At 43.6% G+C, this 11,225-nt stretch overlaps 1 protein-coding gene across 2 annotated transcripts in view; it reads right to left on the reverse strand.

The window, feature by feature from the left end:
- Positions 1-238: 238 nt before the first annotated feature.
- Positions 239-11,225, reverse strand: part of LOC143484389 (3',5'-cyclic-AMP phosphodiesterase 4C-like) — a 44,420-nt gene continuing 33,433 nt past the window's right edge. For both annotated transcript variants that reach the window (XM_076983083.1, XM_076983084.1), the window contains 4 exons: positions 11,065-11,219; positions 2,948-3,070; positions 2,116-2,298; positions 239-1,608 (listed from right to left, as the gene is read on the reverse strand). In XM_076983083.1, the coding sequence (XP_076839198.1) occupies positions 523-1,608; positions 2,116-2,298; positions 2,948-3,070; positions 11,065-11,219 (1,547 nt within the window). In that variant the 3' untranslated portion in view covers positions 239-522. The remainder of the gene's footprint in view (positions 1,609-2,115; positions 2,299-2,947; positions 3,071-11,064; positions 11,220-11,225) is intronic.

Genomic DNA, 11,225 nt, shown 5'->3' on the forward strand with positions numbered 1-11,225 from the left:
TCTTTGTCTTGTCTGTCTGGATCTTCTCCATTGCTCTAGTGCCCCCATACTCAAATAGCGGCCCGCTATCTATTTCTGGCCCGCGAGCTGTTTTGAAAAGTGTTTTTTTTTTTTGGAATCTTTTTTTTCAATCGCGCTATACGCTCTTATTTTGAAATCGCGCACCGCGATCTCAAGACGATGCCGGGGAAACAGGTAGCAGACGCCCAAATGCGTTCGACCCCCCCCCCCCCCCCGTAACCGGCCCCTTCAGTGATTGAATAAATGTGGCCCGTCATCATTTCTATTTGAGTACCCCTGCTCTGGTGGGTAGGGTAGGAGGGGTATCAATTCTAAGGGGGCAGGACCATATTGCTCACCAAACTTCAGCACTGATCCAGTATGTGGTGCAGTAGAGTGAGTTGTCCTGTACAGTGTAAATTGACTCACTGTCCTTAACTTCATTGGGTGAAAAATTCTCTTCTGCTGTTTTGTTTTTCTCCTGTATTTATCTTGCCTTTTTGTTTCAGCTGCTTCAGGGCCTTAATCCTCATCCTCTTCCTCTCCCACTCTCTCCTCCTCCTCCTCCTCCTCCTCTCCCTCTCTCTCCTCATCCTCTACTCCTCTCTCCTCCTCTTCTTCCCCCTCTCTCTCCTCATCCTCTTCCTCTACTCCTCTCTCCTCCTCCTCTTCCTCCCCCTCTCTCTCCTCATCCTCTTCCTCTACTCCTCTCTCCTCCTCCTCTTCATCTCTCTCCTCCTTCTCATCCTCTACCTCTCTCTCCTCCTCCCCTTCCTCTCTCTCCTGTTTCTCTCCCTCTCTCTCTTCCTCCTCTTCCTCTACCTCTCTCTCCTCCTCTTCCTCTACCTCTCTCTCCTCCTCCTTTTCCTCTACCTCTCTCTCCTCCTCCTCTTCCTCTCTCTTCTTTTTCTCTCCCTCTTTCTCTTCCTCCTCTTCCTCTAACTCTCTCTCCTCCTCTTCCTCTACCTCTCTCTCCTCCTCCTTCTCTCTCTCTTCCTTCCCTTCCTCTACCTCTCTCTCCTCTTTCTCTCCCTCTCTCTCCTCTTCCTCTCCCACCTCCTCCTCTTTCTCTCCCTCTCTCTCTTCCTCCTCTTCCTCTCCCTCTCTCTCTTCTTCCTCTTTCTTACCTCCCTCATTCATAAATTCTTGTTCATCTTCATCTGTTCCCTCTTTCTCTTCTGTCTCTCTTTCATCTATATTCTTCTGTTCCTTATATTCTCTGTCTTTGTTTTCTTTAATTTCTCCTTCTCTCTGTCTGATTTCTTCATCCTCTGCCTTTCTTTTCTCCTCTTCTCCATCTCCTCTCCCCTCTTCTCCCTCTTTTTCAGGCTGATCAGCACTAATTAACTCCACCTGTGGTTGTGTTGTGTGTGTGTAATTGTGTGTGTCGTTGTGGTTGTGTGCATCATCATCCAGGAAGATGGGAAACTGGAAGCGATCTGTCGGGCCTCTGTCCGCGTCTGGAGGTGGAGAAGGGCTCTGTGGTACAGTATTCTGGTACCAGTCTCTGTTCTCCTCCAGTGTGTCCAGAATATCTTGAGCGTCGGGATGGACCAGATCACCCCAGGTCTCCCACAAGGGATGCACTATATAATCTATAAATCCCACCTAAAACACACACACACACACACACACACACACACACACACACACACACACACACACACACACAAAGGTTTAGTTGCATCTTTTGTCGCTGCAAGCACAAAACGAACTCTACCCTAATGTACTAACCCTAACCACAGGGCAGGAATTAGCCCCATACATGGAGGATCTAGACTAAACATGATGGTAACGGTGATCATAATATACAAGCTGGATTCTGTAGTCCATGTGTGAGAATGTGTGTGTGTGTACCTGACTCTTCTCCACAGAGGCTGTGTGTGTGTGTGTGTGTGTGTGTGTGTGTGTGTGTGTGTGTGTGTGTGTGTGTGTGTGTGTGTGTGTGTGTGTGTGTGTGTGTGTGAGAATGTGTGTGTGTGTGTGTGTGTGTGTGTGTGTGTGTGTGTGTGTGTGTGTGTGTGTGAATGTGTGTATATGTATGTGTGTGAGAATGTGTGTGTGTGTGTGTGTGTGTGTGTGTGTGTGTGTGTGTGTGTGTGTGTGTGTGTGTACCTGACTCTTCTCCACAGAGGCTGTGTGTCTGTCACACATGGCACTGATTTCCATGCCTGTCTCTCTCTCTCTGTCTCCCTGTCTGAAGAACTCCTCCATTATCCTCTGTGTCCACTGTCTGTACAGCTCCAAGGGTTTGGTGGGGTTACTTAGATCAGCACAGTGCATCATGTTCCTAAGGACCTGGGAAACACACACACACACACACACACACACACACACACACACACACACACACACACACACACACACACACACACACACACACACACACACACACACACACACACACACACACACACACACACACACACACACACACAAATACACATCACTCAGAACTCTCACATACCTGAATCAGTTCAGTATAGTTATCCAATACTCTACATACACACTCAGAACTCTCACATACCTGAATTAGTTCAGTATAGTTATCCAATACTCTACATACACACTCAGAACTCTCACATACCTGAATCAGTTCAGTATAGTTATCCAATACTCTACATACACACTCAGAACTCTCACATACCTGAATCAGTTCAGTATAGTTATCCAATACTCTACATACACACTCAGAACTCTCACATACCTGAATCAGTTCAGTATAGTTATCCAATACTCTACATACACACTCAGAACTCTCACATACCTGAATCAGTTCAGTATAGTTATCCAATACTCTACATACACACTCAGAACTCTCACATACCTGAATCAGTTCAGTATAGTTATCCAATACTCTACATACACACTCAGAACTCTCACATACCTGAATCAGTTCAGTATAGTTATCCAATACTCTACATACACACTCAGAACTCTCACATACCTGTATGCGTTCAGTATAGTGATCCAACAGCAAAACACCTGAGCTTGTCACTTTCTTCGTCTCCACCATCGTCTTCAGATCCGCCAGAAGTGTCATGTGCTTTGACATATCTGTGGCCAACACCTACATACACATATATAAAGACATATGAACACACATAGATAAACAAATATGAACATACATGTGAATATATACACAGAGACATATCAGTTTCTATCAGTTCTACTTCTACAAGCGTGTTCCTATACATCTACACATCTTCCTATACTTCTACACACATATTCATATACTTCTACACACGTGTTCCTATACATCTACACATCTTCCTATACTTTACACACATATTCATATACTTCTACACACGTTCCTATACATCTACACATCTTCCTATACTTCTACACACATATTCATATACTTCTACACACGTGTTCCTATACTTCTACACACATATTCCTATACTTCTACACACGTTCCTATACTTCTACACGTGTTTCTATACTTCTACACACGTGTTCCTATACTTCTACACACGTGTTCCTATACTTCTACACGTGTTCCTATACTTCTACACGTGTTCCTATACTTCTACACGTGTTCCTATACTTCTACACATGTTCCTATACTTCTACACACGTGTTTCTATACTTCTACACACGTTCCTATACTTCTACACACGTGTTCCTATACTTCTACACACATATTCCTATACTTCTACACGTGTTCCTATACTTCTACACGTGTGTTCCTATACTTCTACACATGTTCCTATACTTCTACACGTGTTCCTATACTTCTACACGTGTTCCTATACTTCTACACGTGTGTTCCTATACTTCTACACACGTGTTTCTATACTTCTACACACGTTCCTATACTTCTACACACGTGTTCCTATACTTCTACACACATATTCCTATACTTCTACATGTGTTCCTATACTTCTACACGTGTGTTCCTATACTTCTACACATGTTCCTATACTTCTACACATGTTCCTATACTTCTACACATGTTCCTCTACTTCTACACGTGTTCCTATACTTCTACACGTGTGTTCCTATACTTCTACACATGTTCCTATACTTCTACACATGTTCCTATACTTCTACACGTGTGTTCCTATACTTCTACACATGTTCCTATACTTCTACACGTGTGTTCCTATACTTCTACACGTGTTCCTATACTTCTACACATGTTCCTATACTTCTACACACGTGTTCCTATACTTCTACACACGTGTTCCTATACTTCTACACACGTGTTCCTATACTTCTACACATGTTCCTATACTTCTACACACGTGTTCCTATACTTCTACACGTGTTCCTATACTTCTACACATGTTCCTATACTTCTACACACGTTCCTATACTTCTACACATGTTCCTATACTTCTACACATGTTCCTATACTTCTACACGTGTTCCTATACTTCTACACACGTGTTCCTATACTTCTACACATGTTCCTATACTTCTACACACGTGTTCCTATACTTCTACACACGTGTTCCTATACTTCTACACATGTTCCTATACTTCTACACGTGTTCCTATACTTCTACACGTGTTCCTATACTTCTACACGTGTTCCTATACTTCTACACGTGTTCCTATACTTCTACACACGTGTTCCTATACTTCTACACGTGTTTCTATACTTCTACACGTGTTCCTATACTTCTACACACGTGTTCCTATACTTCTACACACATATTCCTATACTTCTACACACATGTTCCTATACTTCTACACGTGTTTCTATACTTCTACACACGTTCCTATACTTCTACACGTGTTTCTATACTTCTACACACGTGTTCCTATACTTCTACACACGTGTTCCTATACTTCTACACGTGTTTCTATACTTCTACACGTGTTCCTATACTTCTACACACGTGTTCCTATACTTCTACACACATATTCCTATACTTCTACACACATGTTCCTATACTTCTACACGTGTTTCTATACTTCTACACACGTTCCTATACTTCTACACACATGTTCCTATACTTCTACACGTGTTCCTATACTTCTACACGTGTTCCTATACTTCTACACACGTTCCTATACTTCTACACACGTGTTCCTATACTTCTATACACATGTTCCTATACTTCTACAGACATATTCCTATACTTCTACACACATGTTCCTATACTTCTACACGTGTTTCTATACTTCTACACACATTCCTATACTTCTACACACGTTCCTATACTTCTACACACGTTCCTATACTTCTACACATGTTCCTATACTTATACACACATGTTCCTATACTTATACACACATGTTCCTATACTTCTACACACATTCTTATACTTCTACACACGTGTTCCTATACTTCTACACATGTTCCTATACTTCTACACATGTTCCTATACTTCTACACGTGTTCCTATACTTCTACACGTGTTCCTATACTTCTACACGTGTTCCTATACTTCTACACGTGTTCCTATACTTCTACACGTGTTCCTATACTTCTACACACGTGTTCCTATACTTCTACACGTGTTTCTATACTTCTACACGTGTTCCTATACTTCTACACACGTGTTCCTATACTTCTACACACATATTCCTATACTTCTACACACATGTTCCTATACTTCTACACGTGTTTCTATACTTCTACACACGTTCCTATACTTCTACACGTGTTTCTATACTTCTACACACGTGTTCCTATACTTCTACACACGTGTTCCTATACTTCTACACGTGTTTCTATACTTCTACACGTGTTCCTATACTTCTACACACGTGTTCCTATACTTCTACACACATATTCCTATACTTCTACACACATGTTCCTATACTTCTACACGTGTTTCTATACTTCTACACACGTTCCTATACTTCTACACACATGTTCCTATACTTCTACACGTGTTCCTATACTTCTACACGTGTTCCTATACTTCTACACACGTTCCTATACTTCTACACACGTTCCTATACTTCTACACACGTGTTCCTATACTTCTATACACATGTTCCTATACTTCTACAGACATATTCCTATACTTCTACACACATGTTCCTATACTTCTACACGTGTTTCTATACTTCTACACACATTCCTATACTTCTACACACGTTCCTATACTTCTACACATGTTCCTATACTTATACACACATGTTCCTATACTTCTACACGTGTTTCTATACTTCTACACACATTCTTATACTTCTACACACGTGTTCCTATACTTCTACACACGTTCCTATACTTCTACACATGTTCCTATACTTCTACACACGTTCCTATACTTATACACACATGTTCCTATACTTCTACACGTGTTTCTATACTTCTACACACATTCTTATACTTCTACACACGTGTTCCTATACTTCTACACACGTGTTCCTATACTTCTACACGTGTTTCTATACTTCTACACACGTTCCTATACTTCTACACGTGTTCCTATACTTCTACACGTGTTCCTATACTTCTACACGTGTTTCTATACTTCTACACACGTTCCTATACTTCTACACACATGTTCCTATACTTCTACACGTGTTTCTATACTTCTACACACATTCTTATACTTCTACACACGTGTTCCTATACTTCTACACACGTTCCTATACTTCTACACATGTTCCTATACTTCTACACACGTTCCTATACTTCTACACGTGTTCCTATACTTCTACACACATGTTCCTATACTTCTACAGACATATTCCTATACTTCTACACACGTGTTTCTATACTTCTACACACATGTTCCTATACTTCTATACACATGTTCCTATACTTCTACAGACATATTCCTATACTTCTACACACGTGTTCCTATACTTCTACACACGTGTTCCTATACTTCTACACGTGTTCCTATACTTCTACACACACGTTCCTATACTTCTACACGTGTTTCTATACTTCTACACACGTGTTCCTATACTTCTACACACATTCCTATACTTCTACACGTGTTCCTATACTTCTACACGTGTTCCTATACTTCTACACACATGTTCCTATACTTCTACACACGTTCCTATACTTCTAAACATGTGTTCCTATACTTCTACACATGTGTTCCTATACTTCTACACACGTTCCTATACTTCTACACACATGTTCCTATACTTCTACACACATGTTCCTCTACTTCTACACGTGTTTCTATACTTCTACACGTGTGTTCCTATACTTCTACACACGTGTTCCTATACTTCTACACGTGTTTCTATACTTCTACACGTGTTCCTATACTTCTACACACGTTCCTATACTTATACACATGTGTTCCTATACTTCTACACACATGTTCCTATACTTCCACACACGTTCCTATACTTCTAAACGTGTTCCTATACTTCTACAGACATATTCTTATACTTCTGCACGTGTTCCTATACTTCTACACACATGTCCATATACTTCTACACATGTTCCTATACTTCTACACATGTTCCTATACTTCTACACACGTGTTCCTATACTTCTACACACATGTTCATATACTTCTACACATGTTCCTATACTTCTACACACGTGTTCTGAATGTTGTGAAGGGCAAATCTGCATGATCGTGTTGTGTTAGCAACGTGGGCCGTGAAGAAGAGTTGAGTGTCGTCAACTACACCAAGGCTACGCGCTTCCATGGATGGAGTGATCACAGTGTTCTCGAATGAGATAGAAAGATCACGATGAGGACTGGCTCTTCCAGGGATGTACAGTATCTCCGTCTTGCTTGGGTTAAGCTTTAGGTGGTGAGCTGCCATCCAAGAGGCAATGTCTTTTAGACATGCAGAGATTCGAGCTGAAACCTGTGCGTCAGAAGGCGGGAAGGAAAAGAAGAGCTGGGTGTCATCCGCATAACAGTGATAAGAGAAGCCATGTGCAGAAATTGTCTCACCCAGTGATCGGGTATAAAGGGAAAAAAGAAGTAGACCCAGCACTGAGCCTTGTGGACCACCGGTGGAGAGTTTGCATGGCGTGGATGTTGATCCTCCCCATGTTACTTGGTAGGAACGTCCCTCCAGGTAGGATGCAAACCACGTCCATGCATTCCCAGTGATACCAAGGCCTGAAAGGATGGACAGGAGGATCTTGTGATTGACTGTGTCAAAGGCCGCCGAAAGGTCAAGCAGAATCAGAACTGATGATAGTCCAGTTGCTCTAGCCGCATGGAGTTTCTCAGTTACTGGAATGAATGCAGTTTCCGTAGAATGTGCCGGCTTGAAGCCAGATTGGTTGGGGTCCTGAAGCTGGTTCTGTGAGAGAAAAGAGTATAGCTGGTTGTGTACAGCCCGTTCAAGGATCTTAGAGAGGAATGAGAGGAGAGATAGTTGCGGTCTGTAGTTGCTGATGTTGGTGGTGTCAAGGTTGGGTTTCTTTAGGATTGGAACCACCCTAGCCGCCTTGAATGATGATGGCACAATTCCTGAAGATAAGGAGTTGTTGATGATGGTCGAGATGAAAGGGAGGAGTTCGTGGGAGATTGTCTGGAGGAGTGTGGATGGAATGGGGTCCAGAGGGCATGTGGTGGGACTGCTGGATGTCAGCAGCTGAAGCACTATCTCAGCTGAGAGAGGAGAGAAGGAGGTTAGAGAAAAGGGAGGAGTAGGAGGGGACACAGTGGGCACACGGACTAGGGAAAAGGTGCTGCGAATCGTATTGACCTTCTCTTCAAAGAAGGTGACAAAATCATCTGCAGTAAGAGAAGTAGGAGTTGGAGGGGGGAGGGTGTGAGGAGAGAAGAGAAGATTTTGAACATCTTGCGTGGATCTGATGTAGATGCCTCCAGCATGAATGGGAGAGCATTCCTATTTCTAAACTTGAGAAACTGGTCTCCTCTGTCCCCAGACGTCTGTTGAGTGTTGTAAGAAGAAAGGGGGATGCCACACAGTGGTAAAAATGGTATTGCCCCAACTTTTTTGGGATTTGTTGACACCATGACATTTTGAAACATATTTTTCCCTTAAAATGATACATTCTCTCAGTTTAAACTTTTGATCTGTGATTTGTGTTCTATTCTGAATAAAACAACATTAGATGTTGGCACCTAGCTCTTCCTTCACCCAGTACGTCACCTGCCACACCAGAGACATTAAAACACTCGACCTGTTCTATGCCAGTACAGGGGTGGCATATGACTCTTCACCCCTCCCTCCCCTGGGAAGATCAGATCACAACCTGGTTCATCTCCTGCCTGTGTACAAACCCCTCGTACACAGAGAGCCAGCTGTCACTCGCACAGTGAAGAAATGGACTACAGAGGCTGAAGAGGCTCTGAAGGACTGTTTTACCACAACACTGTGGGAGGAACTGTGTGATCCTCACGGGGACGACATTGAGGGCCTTACACACTGCATAACGGACTATGTGGAAAAAACTGTACCCACCAGGACTGTGCTGTGTTTCTCCAACAACAAACCCTGGATTAACCCTGATATAAAGGCTCTACTGAAGGAGAAGAAGAGGGTTTTTAGATTAGGTGACAAGGAGGCGATGAAATCTGTGCAGAAGGAGCTGAGGAGGAAGATCAGAGATGGTAAAACCATCTACAGAAGGAAGATGGAGGACCAACTGCAGCAGAACAACGTTAGGAATAGTCTCAACACTACTTCAGGTCACAAAAAGTCTGACTCACAGTGGGGGACCAGAAGTGGGTGAATGATCTCAATCTCTTCTTCAATAGGTTTGATCATTCTCCTGCCCCACTCCAGTCTGACACTGACAACATCCCAGGTGAGAAGTGCACTGATGACGATAAAGGTCAGGAAAGCTGCAGGTCCAGGTGGCATCAACTCAAGGCTCCTGAAGACCTGTGCCGATGAGCGGTGTGGAGTAACCCAGTACCTTTTTTATCTCAGCCTGAGGTTAGGGAGAGTCCCACAGCTGTGGAAAACATCCTGCGTGGTACCGGTGCCAAAGACCCGGACCCCACACCCCAAAGACCTCAACAGCTACAAGCCAGTAGCACTAACATCTCACCTGATGAAGACCCTGGAGAGACTACTCCTTGTCCACCTCCGCCTACTTGTGAGTTCATCAATGGACCCACTCCAGTTTGCCTATCAACCTGGCATCGGGGTGGAGGATGCCATCATTCACCTGCTAAACAGATCTCTGTCCCACCTGGAGACCACTGGGAGCACTGTGAGAATCATGTTCTTTGATTTCTCCAGTGCTTTCAATACCATCCAACCCATGCTCCTGAAGGACAAGCTGGAGCGCACTGGACTGGACCACCACTTCACCACATGTATTCTGGACTACCTCACTAACCGACCGCAGTACGTGAGGACAAAGGGCTGTCAGTGTGACACTGTTGTCTGCAGCACGGGGGCTCCACAGGGAACAGTTCTTGCTCCCTTCTTGTTCACCCTCTACACTGCAGATTTACAGTACAGTTCTGCCAGCTGCCACCTGCAGAAGTTCTCTGACGACTCTGCTATCGTTGGCCTCATCAGTGATGGAGATGATGGGGAGTACAGAGGACTGACGCAGGACTGTCACATGGTGCCAGAAGACCTGCCTGCAGATCAATGCAGGCAAAACTAAAGAACTGGTGGTGGATTTCTGCAGGACTAAACACTCTCATCCTGTGCCTGTAAACATCCAGGGCACAGACATTGAGATGGTGAGGTCCTACAAATACCTTGGTGTCCACCTTAACAACAAGCTGGACTGGACTGACAACACAGCTGCTCTCTACAGGAAGGGTCGGAGCAGACTGTATCTCCTAAGGAGACTCAGGTCCTTTGGAGTGGAGCACACACTCCTGAGGTCCTTCTTTGATGCTGTGGAGGCATCAGCCATATTTTATGGAGTGGTCTGCTGGGGCAGCAGCATCTCCACCACTGACAGGAAGACCCTTCTCCTGTCTCTCCTCCACCCTACTGTCTCTCCTCCACCCTTCTCCTGTCTCTCTTCCACCTTCTTACTGTCACATCAACACAAGTAAGTGGAGCTCCAACACCCCCACCCCAGGTATGAGCAACATGAGCTATTTCTAATATGTTCTTCGTTTTCTTAAATAAACATTATTTTAAAAATATACAAAATAAATATTCATATAAATGAGCATGTACTATTGTTTTGGATGGTGCTATACCCCAGTGTGTGTGTACCATGTCGATGACGAGCTTGCGCAGACTCTGTCTCTGTCTCTTGGTGAGATTCTGGAAGATGTCACAGCTGTCATGGTGGAGCAGCTTAAACCCCACAGCCAGGTGGTGATTCTCTAACACAGATTCATCATTGTACATCAGAGCCAACTCGGAGTCTGGAG

Source organism: Brachyhypopomus gauderio, chromosome 20, assembly GCF_052324685.1.
Source record: "Brachyhypopomus gauderio isolate BG-103 chromosome 20, BGAUD_0.2, whole genome shotgun sequence".
Taxonomy (NCBI): Eukaryota; Metazoa; Chordata; class Actinopteri; order Gymnotiformes; family Hypopomidae; genus Brachyhypopomus; species Brachyhypopomus gauderio.